The sequence below is a fragment of the Nannobrachium achirus genome (genome assembly GCF_963921795.1).
Source record: "Nannobrachium achirus genome assembly, chromosome: 2".
Lineage (NCBI taxonomy): Eukaryota > Metazoa > Chordata > Actinopteri > Myctophiformes > Myctophidae > Nannobrachium > Nannobrachium achirus.
Genome location: NC_137811.1, coordinates 43216137 through 43232521, shown reverse-complemented (window position 1 = coordinate 43232521; position 16385 = coordinate 43216137). Strand labels below are relative to the sequence as shown.

Here is a 16385-nt window from a genome sequence, read left to right as displayed (position 1 = left end):
CTTAACTTCGCCAAATTATGGTCAAGATACATAAGACTTATTCGATTTTGTTCTTTCTTTCTTTCTTTCTTTCTTTCTTATTGATTGATTGATTGATTGATTGATTGATTGATTGATTGATTGGTTGATTGATTGGTTGATTGATCGAAGACTTTATTAGTTTGCATAGAAGGTACAGTTTCATGACAGTAGCCTACAGTTCACTTCAAAAAATTGGGATCTATTCTGTTCAGGCCAGGGACCCTCTGGGTTCCTTAGTTTAGGGGGTTCCAAATGGACCCTTAAAGTTCTGTAGGCCTACCTCTGAGAGTTATGGCTGGGGAATCCTTGAAATGAAAAAATCGCCTATAATATCGTTACCATATCTGCTCAATATGATATTGCAGGGGAGAAAAGGTACAGGTAAATAAAACACTGACAACAAGGATTGCAGGGGAGAGGAGAGGAGACTAATATTTGCCACGTACAATTTTAGAGGCACCTGAAGCTGTGTGTGTGTGTGTGGGGGGGGCAGGTACAGGGTGGGTCACGTGGTCCCACAGGTAGGTGGTAGTATCGGGTCACGTGGTCCCAGGTAGGTAGGCGCTAGGTAGGTAACGTTAACGTACTTCAGCCATTATTACTCCTCCGCGATGGTGGTGTGGTGACTACTGGACTGCATAGATTTCTCTCAAAGCACCGAAGAAAGCTGGAGTTGTTGAGAGCACACCTATGACTTTAGGTGTCAGGTGTAGGTAGCTTTAGGTCGACCACTGGGAGCTGTAAATCTCTGTATTTTTTCACTTTACACATTGTTTTAGCTTTTAGTTTGATCTTTCTTTTTGTATTGCTAGATTTAGTTAGTGTTATTTGTGTATCGTTGGTGCTGAAATGACGGCGCAGGTCTGTGACTACCTGGCGGTGTTGTTCGCCAACACATCTGGCGCCAGCGGGGAACTGCTGGGCTCCGACGAGAAGGAGCTGGGGCAGTTGGTGTGGCAGCTGGTGGACTTAAAGAACAAAACGGTAAGGAAACAACAACTTTTAATGTCATTACTAAGAGAATACTAGTGTTTTGAGGTTGTTGTTGGTTAAATAGCTAAATAACTGCCTGTAAATAACCTGAGACACTCAAACTTTCAAATGTCAAGGTCTCCCCTTAACTCTGACAGTGTACAAATGGAACCAAATGAACCCGGTGGGGTTCATTGGGTTCCATTATTACACTGTCAGAGTTACAGAATTGTATGGGTCAGTTTAGACCCCCCTAAAGGAACCCACAGAGTCCCTGGAATCCACTTTGAGAACCACTGACCTGAGAGCTATCTATGCGATATTATGTAGTATTTAAGTGAATGTATTTTTGTTTTTTTAAAGTTGGTGTTAGGCTATAGCCCTAATGAGAGATAATTAGCCTGGGAGTTTCTGCCTGTTTCAAGTCTGACATGTTTTGTTTTTTTCTTTTTCTTTTCTTCTTTCCTCCTTCTGTAAACCAGTTGGGCAGGGTGAATGAGCTCTTGATTAAGCCCGAGCTCTCAGACTTGACAGAAGAAAAAGAGGAGGATGGGGTGGTGGGGGGTGAGAAAGGAGGATCTGGTGCAGAATTCGTCTCCACAGCCGCAAACCTCGAGAGTGCTTTAAACCAGGTATTTACCTTTCTGTTGTTGTTGCCTAGTCCACGGAAGTTGGTGTGTAATGTATATATGTCTGTTATTACATCATAGTAAACTAAACTGGTGCCTTTGGCAAGATACATACACAAGATACACTAGCTACCGTCTTAAATTCACTGACCCCCAAATACTGTTGATTGATTGATTACTTTATCATTAGTCTACAAAATGTAAATAGCATAGCATGAAGTACACTAATGCGTTTAGGCTAAAAGGATAACACAAAAAAGTCCCAGGGACTTGTTTCCATTGTGGTCCGATGTATTAAATTCATCTACAGAGCATAGAATATGAACATGAATAACATTATAACATATATGAATATACATGTCATCAACAAATAAATACAAATAGCTATATTTACAGAGGAGAAAAATGAGAAATGGACACGTTTCTGGGCCCTCATAACCAAATAATGGACAGTAAATGTAAACGACATTGTGAGCTGTCATGGATGGAAGTCAGTTAGAGTGATAAGGACCTATATCTTTACAGCTACCCAAAATGTAAATTCACTTTAATTTAGATAATGTGTAAGAGAGAGGTTGAATAAATGTAGCTAGGCCTTGTCTAGTACTGTAGCCTTTCATAAGCCAGATTGCCAGAAGACCAACAATAAAGAAAGGAAAAGTCAACAAAATAGAGCCTGATCTCTCAGTTTATCTATAAGTAAGCAGGCAAGCACTGCAGTCACTGTATTAAAAGGAAACACTATGGCTATGTGCCTATCTTTTCAGTTTCATCTTAGACTGACCAATGAGGTGAACAGCATGGGCACAGGTACTTCGGTGTGTTTGTGTACGGACGGGCAGCTCCACATCCGCCAAGTAATCCACCCCGAGGCTGCAGGCAAGGTAAGCAACCAAGGAGGGCACAGGCCTCGCCACCAGGGCGGACATTCACCGCTGCTACAACCTTTACTGTGCACTCAGAACAATGATGGGGTTGCATTGTGACAGTGCTATACTAAAAAATACAATGGTAAATGGTGTATTTATATAGTCCTTTTTATCCAAAGCGAGTTACATAGATTGTGCATTACATTCACCCATTCACACACACATTCATACACCGATGGCAGAGGAAACCATGCAAGGCACCAACCTGCACATCGGGAGCAATTAGGGGTTCAGGTTCTTGCTCAAGGACACTTGGACATTAACTCTCGGGCAGCTCGGGATCGAACTGGGAACCTTTGCGGTTCCCATCCTGCCGCTCTACCGGCCACTCTACCCCTGACTGCCCTGAGCCACTGCCGCCCTTGGTCTTGGTTGGGAATTCTCTTTATGTTAAACATTTAGCCTCATTACAAGAATATCATTCAGTTGTCTACTTGATGACACGGACATGAACACAGATGACTCAACATATCACACCTAAACAGTTGTCCACATAGTGGAACTACTGTCTTTTCTTGAGTAAATAGGAATATGACCGCAATAAATATGCTGCAGCTGTTGTAAACCCACATCATCCAGCTGTTGCGGTGACACATATTCACATCCTGGTTTCATTTCAGTTTTGTCTTTTCCAAAATGTCGGTTGACTTTGACATTCTCTCCTCTCTAGAACATCCCAGTGCCAGACTGTTTTTATTCCTTCTTTGACCTGCGGAAGGAGTTCAGAAAGCACTTCCCCACATGTGAGCTGAAGGCGTTGGATGTGCACGTCATGGCAGAATGTATCCTCTCATAACATTAACCACTTTGAACCTGGCCTCACTATTTTGGGCATGTCATCATGGGCAAACAGTTTCAAAATTAGCTAGAGTAGCTCACAATGCGTTGCATTGCATTGTGAGCTTATAGATCTGCATTTTTTTGTATAGTATAAAAATAGAGCATACCGGTAAGTGGTTATCACCTGGTGTTGTCAGTGCTCTGTGTACTACTAATCACTATGTTTCAATCATGTTGAGCTCAATCAGCTCAACAATTATACTCCATCACACAACTACGTTGCCGATCAGATTCAAGCAAAAAAACGTGTCATAGAACGACAAGTATAAATAAGGCATTAGGGAGCAAATACTCAAAAACACACACATCAGAGGTTCACAAGCCACGGGGTGTTGGTTGCAAGACTAGTGGTTTTGAAATGCAAATAGAGAAACAATGGCAGCTCCTTGCTCACGGCATAGTGAAAGACAGCATGTTTAGCCAACAGGGCTAACCCACACACACCCATTACAACAAGATAAGTAACATCTCTCTCTCTCTCTCTCTCTCTCTCTCTCTCTCTCTCTCTCTCTCTCTCTCTCTCTCTCTCTCTCTGCTTCTCTCTATCATTTATTTTTCATGTTTACATGCATTCTTTTACACACACACATACTGTCAAACCCACCTTCAAAGGGATATTGTTTTTGTGTGTTTTTTTTTTTGTTAGTTTTTTTCTGACACATTTTATCACATACTGTAGTTTTTCCCTTGACTGCTGCTCCCTCAGCTTTGAGCATTACTGTTGATCCACCTGCCATTTTGGATCCATCCGCCATATTGGCCCCAGAGGTAGCGGTACAACAGGTCCAGACCATGGCCAACGTGGTCCTTTCCCTGATCTCTGAGCCCCTATGTGAGTGCCATACACACATACACCATACACTATTTACATTTGACCAAATACTTCTTCCAGATAACGGCTTGGGGGCTTATCATATAACTGTTTAGGAGGAGTGCTGAGGTATATCGATTTTTCTTCCATCACAGGTCACAAGTTCTCGTACCCGGAGAGAGTAAGTGAAAAGTTTGAGACTGGCACTTGGTAAGTCAACTTTTTGTTTTGTTTCACAGTATAAGCAACAATGTGTTGTTAGCTTGTTTTCTTCTGCTATTCTAATGCCTGTGTGTGTGTGTGTGTGTGTGTGTGTGTGTGTGTGTGTGTGTGTGTGTGTGTGTGTGTCTGTGTAGCAGTAAGATGGAGAAGGTATGTGACAACACAGTGATCCGAGCCAGAGGTCTACCATGGCAGTCTTCTGACCAGGACATAGCTCGCTTCTTCAGAGGACTCAACATTGCTAAGTAAGTTGTTTTTCAAGCCAATTTCTTTAGAAAGGCGACTTTTGACATCACGTCTCATCAATCCATATTTAATGAGCCTGAGAAGGCTTGTGGACCTCACATTGGTTAATGGTTGGAGGAACATTTCGGCATTGATTTTGGAGTGCTGTAATCTCATATATAAATGTTGTGTTGTTCAGAGGTGGAGCTGCGTTGTGTCTAAATGCTCAGGGGAGGAGGAACGGAGAGGCTCTTGTTCGTTTTGTCAGCGAGGAGCACAGAGACCTGGCTCTACAGAGGCACAAACACCATATGGGAAACAGATACATAGAGGTGAGCTTAACCACATTAACTCTGGTGTCCCTATTTTGGGATTGTCATTTTACACAGCTTGTAGTCTATTAATTGCTATTTCTGAAACAGGGCTTCAGTGGTTTGCTAATAAAAGGATCACCCAGCAGTTCATTCAAGCACTAGTCATCACAGTGATTTCATGATTAAATTAATTGCTTGATAATTGACTGCCTCATTCTTTCTATTGTCAGGTTTACAAAGCAACAGGAGAGGACTTCCTTAAAATAGCAGGAGGTAAGAAATTGGACCTGCATACTGAAACTTGGGAGTCACATACTGAAACTTAAATTCAACCAGGATTTTAATGTGGACCATCGAAACCTTGGTTATAAACTCTACCCCCGTTGAGTATGACGTAACGGCAAAATGGCTGCCACGTGAATATGGTCAATGGTGTGTGAAGACACCGCCAATGCAGCGTGCTGTCACTATGAAAGTCTCTGCTTAGTCTGAACCTGTTTGGGGTGGATTTCTTGGCAAAGAATCAATCCAATCATTCCTAAGGGAGCATAGGAAAAAGTAATCACTGCAATCAAAGCGGTTCATCACAGTCCCATGATGTCTTTCAGAAATATATTGCCATTTAATCGACAAGGCACACGTTGTCCTCTTGATGGCTTGAATTGCATGACTCGAGACTTTAGGCTTTAAGAGCAGAAAATGTTAACACCGATCGCTAATACTTTACTGTATACTTGGTATTTATATACTTGTGGCTTGACAAGGTGCCTCTGTTCAGGGGTCATCGTCATGCTGGCTTGTGGTGGACATTTTTGTCAAAATTTCATTTTTGCCACAGACATACAAAATGAGTGGACAATAATATTACCAGAAACACATAAAGAACTAGCCCTGAATGACCATAACAGGGCTGTAACTCTGAGAGTGTACAAATGGAACCAAAATTTGGTTCCATTTGTGCATCTCTCAGAGTTAAGGGGGTCATTGCAAATTAAACTATTTGAGAACCACTAGTGCTATAGACTCCTAATGTGCCGTAGTGTCGTGGTAAATCAGTGTCATACATATTCTGAAGAAACCCTGGAGACTTGACATTCAGTAACTGGGTATTATGGTTAAAATAAGAACATTATAATGGTGTGTAAAAAAAGAAAATTGAAGATTTGCCACAGACACATTTGTCCGCGTACGGACATCCATGACGCCTGCCTCTGTTTCTCCAGGCACTTCCAACGAGGTAGCAGTGTTCCTGTCACGGGAGGACCAGGTGATCGTGAGGATGAGAGGGCTTCCCTTCACCGCGACACACGAGCAGGTGTTGGCCTTCTTTGGCCAGGAGGACGGCCTCAAAGAGGCGTGTCCCGTCAGCGGAGGAAAGGACGGCATCCTGTTTGTCCGTTACCCGGACGGGCGTCCCACCGGCGACGCTTTCGTCCTGTTCGCCTGCGAGGACCATGCACAGAGCGCTCTGAGGAAACACAAGGACATCTTGGGGAAGAGATACATCGAGTTGTTCAAGAGCACTGCTGCGGAGGTGCAACAGGTAGGGTGGTGTGTGTGTGTGTGTGTGTGTGTGTGTGTGTGTGTGTGTGTGTGTGTGTGTGTGTGTGTGTGTGTGTGTGTGTGTGTGTGTGTGTGTGTGTGTGTGTGTGTGTGTGTGTGTGTGTGTGTGTGTGTGTGTGTGTGTGTGTGTGTGTGTGTGTGTGTGTGTGTGTATTCAGTGATGTGAGACTTGAGAAAATGAGATGGATTTTTGTTTTTTTGTTTTTCTGACCTGAGGATTGCGGTTCTGCCTCCTCATATTTCCTTTGTTTTGTAGAAGCATGCAGAGTTATTGTTGGTAGGCTCTTGTTTTTGTGCGTTCAGAGCTGGGCAAGACAATGTGTGGGTGTAGGTTACTTATATAGGAAATATTGGAAGACGTTTTAAGGGTGGGAACGGCATGATAAGGAGGATTTCGTGTGTGCGTGTGCGTGTGTGTGTGTGTGTGTGTACAGTATGTGTGTGCGTGCGTGCATTCCCCTCCCCTTTACTGCATCCTCTTCCTATTAATGGAAGTAACAAGAAAATCTTATGAAACAAATGTCGCCACCCAATCATCTTGAACGCTAAAGTGTAATTAAATGGACAAATACACAATTCTATGATGTGTGAAAGATTACCATTAATCTTTCTCTTTTGTGTCTCATCATGGGATAAATACATTCACATTGTGTTCTTATCTCAGTGAATTGATAAGCATGTACATTTGAATGTACAGTAGGCCCATCTATGGAAGTGGTCTCTTGCTTTGGTTGAATGATGTGACTTTGAGAGTTAAAGGGTTTTTATGGCTCTTCTCTAGAACTGCAAACAAGTCGGTGTCCTGTTGGAATCAGGCCAGCTCCTGTATAAAATTACACCACATACAACATTTACACAACCCAAAAGTGAGGAGGACTTGTTCTGCTGGTACATAATGTAACTGTAACATTACACAAAAGTGTACTGATATGTATATAACAAAGTGAATAGGGTGTTTTGCAGTTATTTGTGAATCTGAACCATTGCTGCAGTATAGGCTGTTACAATATGTGTTGTGGGTTAGTGTTCTGTCAGCAAAAAATACTGTTCCTGAAGAAACAGGGCGGGTTCGAGTAGCATGATGATGTAGATACAGTATGTATGTGCTCATCATTATATTGTCCAAATCAGAAAAGGGACATACAGATGGGGACAAACGTCATGAGCATTTGATACAATGGAGAAACACTGCATATATATACACATGGACATACACACAAAGTCACGTTTTGGAGCGGCTAGCACCGCTCAAAAATTGTTGGAAAAGTACGTTTTTGAACTGAGACTTTTATGCCTTCTACAATAATGCAGCGAGACAGTACCTAGTACAGTAAATCGTCACTGTCAGGTAGAAACCTTGTATCTCCAAGTTTCAAATCTGTATGTTTATTTTTTTCCGTAAATTAAAGTCCTACTTCATCATACAAAAGTGTCGCACAAAAGTAGTGAAAATAGCTGATCTACAAGCGCACAACGCCTCGCGCTTGTAGATCGGAAAGGAAAATAACAGATAACAGGAAAATAACAGAAAGGAAGGTTTTGGACATACAAGGTTTACATCCGGCAACGACGATATGCAGGGGTGAGTCACGCCCTTGACGAGATGTTGCTGGTCTGGAGATGTATGTAACCGTGTGTGTGTGTGTGTGTGTGTTTTTAGGTGTTGAACCGGTACTCGTCGGCGCCTCTGATCCCCGTGGCTCCCGCCCCTCTGGTGTCGGTGCTGCCCACGGTGTCTCTCCTGCCCCCTCCAGGCGGCATGAGGGACTGCCTGCGGCTGAGGGGGCTTCCCTACACGGCCACCATAGAGGACATCCTCACCTTCCTGGGAGAGTTCACGCAGGACATCAGGCCGCATGGCGTGCACATGGTGCTCAACCAGCAGGTAGTTAACTTGGTACCCCTCGCACTCAACAGCAGTGTTTCTCAAATGTTTACCGCTAGGGATGGGGTCTTCCACGTTTTCAGGCCAAAGACCCCTTAGTTGAGAGAGAGATGAAGCAGGGACCCCCGCACAACCTTTTCATAGATTCCATAGTTTCATCATTTGACAGCACAATCATCAGTGTATTTTGGATTCTTGTCAATTTGTGTTTTCAGATATTTGACGACTTAAAACGTCAATACTTAGTAAAGTTGACCTTTCACTCTGTACTTAGTCTGCTCTTTTTCCCCTCTACACCGAATCTCTCTGGAAAAGAGACGTTGTCTACAAGCTGACAACGCCTCGCAGTGTGAGGCGTTGTGAGCTTGTAGATCTGCTATTTTTGGCCAAAGTTCTCCGAATATGGACACTAGGGTTCAAGTGGTTAATATAAAAAAGGAGATAAAGATTTGGAGGACCCCCTGTAGTAACTCTGAGGACCCCTGTTAAAGACCCTTGCGCTAGGGATTCATTCACAGAGGTACTACAGGTTGTACATGAGAGAAAGTGGGAAATTTAAATGTATTTTCTTTACCTTTGTGTTTAAAACATTGAACCTTCTCTGAACTTGCTGAATTGTAAAATGCTAAACAAATTAAATCAAAAACTCGACTAGAACAGCTGTTGAATATAAAGCGACAAAACACTTGAACATATTGTGCAAATATGTTCAAAACTGGACTTCAAATGTAACTCTTTCACTAGATCACTTATTTGTAAGTCATGTTCTTCAAAAGGTGGGTTATATTCATTCATAGCACTAGCTAGCTGTGATTTCTTTGAGCAAAATGTTGTTGGGATTGGATTCAGAAATCAGGGAAAGCTGGTCCTGAAGAACCACTGCTCTCTAGTCTCTACAGGACGTGCACTAATCTCTGGCATCGCCGTCTCTTTCCGTCTTTAGGGTCGTCCGTCGGGGGATTGTTTCATCCAGATGACCTCGGCGGAGCGGGCCTTCGGCGCCTCCCAGCGGCTCCACAAGCAAGTGATGTCGGGCGTGCGAGGGGTGAACAGCCGCTACGTGGAGGTGTTCCCCTGCAGCGCGGAGGAGATGGGCCTGGTGCTGATGGGAGGCTCGCTGTCACATGCACACACACATCATACACATAGCCGGAGCAGCCGGAGTGGGACAGGGCTCAGCCCGCCGCCATGTAAGTCCAGACGTAAGTGCCGCTGGGAGCTGGGGGTGCTTCGGGACCGCAGGGTAGGTGGGCTCCTGCCACGGGGGGCAGAGGTGAGAGGCTAGAGGTTAAATTCTGCCCCCTCTCTCTTCTCTGGGTTCTCTCCAATCTAGAACTGGGAGGACGGGAACGTATGGTCTGACCAGGAGGGGTAGGAAGTGTGTGTGTGTGTGTGTGTGTGTGTGTGTGTGTGTGTGTGTGTGTGTGTGTGTGTGTGTGTGTGTGTGTGTGTGTGTGTGTGTGTGTGTGTGTGTGTGTGTGTGTGTGTGTGTGTGTGTGTGTGTGTGTGTGTGTGTGTGTGTGTGTGTGTGTGTGTGTGTGAGCGTACGTACATGAGCTTGTGTGTGCATGTTTAATGCGTGTGTACATATTGTACTCCTGGTTATTCCCTTTGTAATTCACTGTGATTTATTTTTGGGGTGATGTTTTGCATGCACTGAGAAACCTTGTAGAGAATTATCTGTTCTACCATTTCAATTTCAATCTCTGGTATTCACACATTTCTGAATGAATTGTCTGGCTCTGTTGCAACGTCATGTGTGTCACACAATTCCCAATCCCACCATTTATGCCTGATTCATACTTGGTTGTGCGCTGTTGTCGCCCACTGAAAATAGCAGATTTACAAGCTCACAATGCGTTGCAGAGTGACTATTTTCTATGCACGACACCTGCATGCAACTAAGTATAACTCCGGCTTTAGTCCCCTACTTTAGCGTTACAGTACATACAGTATAGATGCTGTGATCGGTAGTGGTTATTGGATTGATGTAAGCAGCAGGATTGCAGCATTTCGTCAGACTGACAACAGAGGGTTTGGTATGTTGATTTGGACATAATCAGTCCCCCCGGTCTCTAGATGTGTGTCCACCTGTGCTTGTCCAATCAGCGGGGCTGTGGGAGAGGTGTTGGAAGCTAAGCGCTGGTGTTTAGAGACATGTTCTGTGTTCTGGTTCTCTCACTTCACTGTCAATGTGCACTTATGCACGCCGCATTGTTTTTATACAATGAATAAAACTGTTAAATGCCACTGAGTGGGTTTTAGGTGGAGTACATGAGTTCACATTTGAGTGAAAAGCAGAGAGTGCTTGAATCCAGGACAAATTCTGTGTAGGTAGTAATGAGGCATATACTGTATATCATATTGACTGGATAGGGAATCCCTATTCCTGGTCAACAACCACATGCAGAAAACCACACTCTTCTACGATGCTTGAAGACAATTGACCATATTCACATTATGGTCAATTTGCTCTTATGTTAAATACTCAGGGTGGGGATTCCCTCCTTCATGAGTAGAACATAAGGGCAAAATAACCACCATGTGACAATAGTCTATTGCTCACACACGCGCGTACACAGATACATTTTCTAGTCGTTGAGTAGTGGAGAGGGTCATTGTTTGTCTGAACTGCATGGACTCTCTCTAAAACAAACAATGATGAGAATTCCTATGGACCATTTAATTCCACATGAAGCGTGTATCTTTTTCGCTTTGTTTTTTGAGCCTATCTTCCCACCTCCCCTCTCTCTCGCTCTCATCTCCAGGTCTGTCTCCACCAACCTACTCGTTCACCCCCGCCCCCCAGGTTCTCCCTGCCGAGGCTGCTGCGCTCTATCCTAACATTGGCCAGGTACTGCTGACCCCGCGACCCATGCACCCAGGACATGCCTACTACCCTGCCTCAGCTCAGATGCAGCTATACATGAATTACGCAGCGTACTACCCCAGGTAATAGCCAATAACAATCATGACTTATTCCTTTTTTATTGTGGTACTATTCAGCTCCAACTGGCATTCATGATTCAACATTGATCCTGCTGTACATCTTAATGGATTGATTGATTGATTGAAGAATTTATTAGAAGTTTGCAATAGAAAAAAGTACAGTTTCATGACAGTACAAATCACTGGTACAAGGTCAACTAAAAGGAGATCCTAGAAAGCCGAGGCTTATTTCCACAGGAACCACACTTTAAGTATCTCATATAACATTGAAAGACAGACGGATAGAACATAGTACTTTATCTAGGATAATATCAGTTTCAAAAGCATAACATCAAATACAAAGGCAGAAAAAAAGAAAAGGGGGGGGAGCAAGGGGGCTTAGTCTATTTACAAGTCACGGGTTGCAGCTGTCTGAAGGTGACTTTTCATACCAATTTTGAAGGAGGCTAGGGATTTGCTCTCCTTTAAGGCTTGTGGAAGGGCGTTCCACATGTTGATGGTATAGCAGGATAACGAGTTAGAGCCTTAGTGTTAAATCTACGTTGATGATGATTAGTGGAGCCACCCCAAGAAGATTAAAAAGATCTCTGGCACACTGGTATAGAATGAAGAAAGAGGGAAGGTCTGGGTGTGATGGATGTGTGTGGTTTTGTCAAGGAGAAGGACTTGGGGACAAGGGTAGTTAATAACTGAACCGTGTGGTATCAGAAGTTGGTAAACAGCACCGACCTCTTTTCCCCCCCCCCCGGTCAGCCAGCTTTCCCTGCGACTGCAAAATCACTTGCAGACTTTATCTAATGCAATTTATTTTTCAGGTTCTTGACTGAGCCTCATTTATTCTTCTTCACATGAAGCGTGTGTCGCTAACAGCGAAAATCTGTTTATTTTTGGCAAGCGTATTTAAAGGACATGTTCAATATTCCTTAAGTTTCCTAACAGTCCCACTTGCCCCCTGTGTTTGTTTCTCCAGTCCACCTGGTTCTCCCACCACTGTAGGCTTCTTCCCCTCCCCCTCCCCGCTCTCGTCTCCAGGGGGGTTGATGCGCATGCCTGGCCTGGCCTACAGCAACGGAGTCAAAGAACTCATTAACGCCGTACAGGGCTACCAGGTATGAACTATGAAATCACCTGTGTGTGTGCAGGGTGTTGCCACACACACACACACACACACACACACACACACACGTGCATATGTCAAGAACGTGTTTGCAGTTCCTGTACACCTTGCTGTTCACATGCCTCCCTGGAGGATCTATATGCTGTATTCAAATGTTCCTTCTATTGTGGGTGTGTATCACCAGGCATCCAGTGTGTTTGCCCAGAGGCTATCAAACTAGTTTATCTGGTCTACTCTCCCTGTGTCTCTCTCTCTCTCTCTCTCACACACACACACACACACACACACACACACACACACACACACACACACACACACACACACACACACACACACACACACACACACACACACACACACACACACACACACACACACACACACACACACACACACACACACACACACACACTTGTTGCTTGCTTAGACTTGAATTGCCAGGAGTCTTATTTAAACTCTGAGGAGAACCGTGCAGTTGCACAAGACATTTGCTTCGTGATCTACGTGGAGTTCAAGCCAAGTATATTTTTTATAGAGAAAGAGTCACAATGACAAGCACCACTCTCTTCCAGGTGTTTGCTGGTTACAGCTAACGTGGTTGGTACGGTAGAGCAGTGTATGTGTTTTTTTTTTCTTGTCTCTGTCTCAGTCCTCGTGTCTCATCCCTCCTCCTCCCCTCCCCAGTACGCGTCTGAAGATGGTCTCATGCACGCCCACCACGGGCCTGTGCACGCTCACGACCCGACCAGGACTTTGCTTACGCAGCCCAAAGAATGGGTGTGTATTTAAAGATGTCTCAGACAGGTGGAAGGTAAGGATTGGCTGAAAGAGCCAGCGAGGGGGATGTGGACCGTGGCTTTTGGTCTGAGCTAGTGGTGACGGTAGGAGTGGGGACACAAGAACTCGGTGGTGACAGGGATGTCTCCGTTTCCACTAACCACAACATGCTTGTATCGATGATGATGGGCCATAGCCATGTAAATCATCTGCTTTTAAGTGGTTAGAGGAAATCTCTTGGAGTTTTAAGCGTTTCTTTGGATCTTGGCTTGTTTCGCACACCATTTCCGCATCGACTCTAGAGCTCTGATGTAGCTAATCACTCTGGCGCTATAGTGACTGTTTTCCTGTCCTATTGGCAGGAAATCACTAAAACAGCCTGACATTGATTCTAGTGTCTGTAGTGTTGGAGGTGGGTTATAATGAGGTGGTTGGAGAAGGTGACGGGTAACTGCTGGTAGTATCGGGTACACAGTAAAACCCTTACAGGTCAATTTGTTTACATTCTCAGGGTCAATTCTGACACTTGTCTCTTTCTCTGTCTCTCTCTCTCTGATCTCTAGCGTTCCGCTGAGCCCATGCATCTCCTGAGCAGCAGTCTGATTGGTCAGTCCAGTGGAGGTGATGTTCCTCTAATGTCCCTCCCCCCTCATTTGGCCAAGCAGGGAGGACAGTTCCTGGATTTCATTTGACCCTGCTGTAGGGACACACACACGCACACACGCACGCACGCACACACACACACACACACACACACACACACACACACACACACACACAGGACCCTTGACAAATATGCATAAGTCAAAAGACTCCTATCGTATTCCTAGGTTTTGAAAATAATAGTCTTTTTAGTTGTTATTTATATGTCTAAGAACAGAAATTAATGTATTTGTTATCAAATCAATGTGGCCTTAGCCCAGATAGCAGCTTTGTCTTATATTGCACAATGTGTATTTAAAAAAAAGCTTTATAGAGATGTTTTAACTTGTTGATATTATAACTACTATGAGTCATGTGCTAAAAAAAAGAAAAGGGGTAAAAAAAGAGAGAAAAATGACTTACTTACCAATTGAGCTGAAACACTCCCTTGTGCCCCCAAGAATGAAAGCAGAGTGAAAGTGTATACATGAATGAGTGCGAGAGAGAGAGAGATGAGAATGAGTATTATGCATACTGTAGCTGTATTGATATACATTTTTTAATACTGTATATTGTTTATCTAATAATACGTCTTGTTTGTTTATATACATTTTGTGTTTCCAACACAACATGGAATGATTGTATTGGAAGCTTTTTGTGCATGAAGAAGTTGGTAGTGCCACTTTGAGATGTTTACATGATGCCAAATACCAATGCACTGCTAATGAGTACCACTACTACTGAGTACAACAGCAGTATGTTCTCCATACATGTTACGCTGCAGCAAGTTGTCTGAGCTTGTCAAAAATAATGGTCCATCACTGCCAACACGGCCAAACGGGCACAAACATGACACGTTTGCCTCCCCAACACCCATATGTACGGTATATAGGATATATACGAGGAAGAATTTCACCCACTTTCTTACACCTGCAAAGCTGTGATGTGACAAAGATACATATCCCTTATGAGGCTATACTTCCATGTTGTATAATGCCAATGTTCTCTTTTTTGTCTTTGACACCAACCTGAGCCGAAGACAACGGCAGTTGGCGGGTAACCTTACCACAGGGCTGTGTTCTTTAAGAGGAGCTCATTTCACAGGCTGAATGATGCTCAGCAGCCACAAGTGGTTTCTGACAGATTTTATTACACTTTTTTTTTTACTCCCGGAGAGGACAGCGAAGATCTTTTCACTTTCCTCTTGTCTCCGCCCGGCAGCCGCCACCCATCCCCACCCCCCTCCCCCGCTGATGTCAGGGAATGTCATGGAAACAAAACCGGTCTCCCCATATAGATAGCCTCTCTCCTTCCATTTACAGCTGCTTGATCAGTTGTAGGTGAGAGACACGGTGACAAGGAAAGCAACTGAAGGACACTATTGACATTCATCCTGTGAATTTGATTCCCTTGTGCTCCTGGGGCTGGGGGAGGTGTTCTGTATGGACTCCATGTTTGCCGTGCACGTGTCCACGGGGGATGATATCACTGTATAGCGTTATGCATGCACTCTGTGTCTTCGTTTTGTCAGTTGGGTCCCCTGCTCAGGGCGTCCTGCTGCAACTGTATAATAAATATTACATGTGAAGTTAAAAGGTTTTCAATACTTTATTGGCAGTTGGAAAACAGTATGGCTGTACCAGTAATTGATGCTAAAAGGATAACAAAAAAAGCATGTGGGGGCTTGTTTTGACTGTGGCCCATTGTACTGTATTCACCATCATGATAACAATACTATACAACACTAAAGCAGTAATATAATAGATATATTTACAGAAAAAGAGGCTCCTTCCGTGGAGCTTGCTGAGGGAGTGCGTTGTTTGCGTTTCTGGGGGCAAGCTGGTCTCCGAGCAACTTAATTTAGCTGCTTGCATTTGTATTTGACCACTTAATCCACTTATTCTTTTTGGCAATTATTGAGACATTTGTTACGTTTTTGCCTAGATCAGTGTTTCTCAAAGTGGGTTCCTTTTAGGGTGGGGGGTCTAAATTGACAAGTCTGTAACTCTGACCGTGTACAAATGTGTACTGTCAGAGTTAAGGGGAGACTTAACATTTTAAAGTTTGAGAAACACTGGCCTAGATAATGACACCACCAGGTTGAAAATGGTTAAATATATTTCAATATCTGTCATTTCACACTGTCCTGTGCTAGTGGAGGGCTGCCTGTATCCTGGGACAGGTTGTGATGTACAGAAGTGCACAGCGAGTTCCTCACAGGTGGATGTTGTGATGACAGGATGTGACTGCGGGGGAGGCTCTGGGAACTCCCTCTCGCCGTCCATAGTGATTACCTCGCTCCGTTTCTCACATACACACACCATTGTGAGGACGCACTATTGTCATCCAGACACACAGGACATTATATGACAGGATGGCCCTTTTTCTGGGAAGGTGGGGAAGGTAAAGAATGGATAGAGCGAGCATGGTAAAGAGAGAAGGGGAAACTAGACAAAAAGATGACGGACCCCCTCAGGGCAGATTTTGGC

The 16385-nt window shown here is 44.0% G+C and overlaps 2 protein-coding genes across 2 annotated transcripts in view; both read left to right on the top strand.

Annotated features, from left to right (window-relative positions):
* LOC308298554 (sialic acid-binding Ig-like lectin 15) overlaps nt 1–16385 on the top strand; it is a gene marked incomplete at both ends in the record, with an annotated part of 432712 nt that overhangs the window by 294128 nt on the left and 122199 nt on the right. The window lies entirely within an intron of this gene.
* esrp1 (epithelial splicing regulatory protein 1) lies at nt 871–13946 on the top strand (the record flags this gene model as incomplete). Its single annotated transcript, XM_080753431.1, has 16 exons — nt 871–1005; nt 1476–1625; nt 2390–2506; nt 3222–3333; nt 4098–4223; nt 4358–4412; nt 4559–4669; nt 4849–4981; nt 5194–5236; nt 6187–6506; nt 8187–8411; nt 9355–9613; nt 11180–11363; nt 12331–12469; nt 13162–13254; nt 13818–13946. 16 exons carry the CDS (start codon nt 871–873, stop codon nt 13944–13946), a joined length of 2331 nt encoding a protein of 776 aa, XP_080609557.1.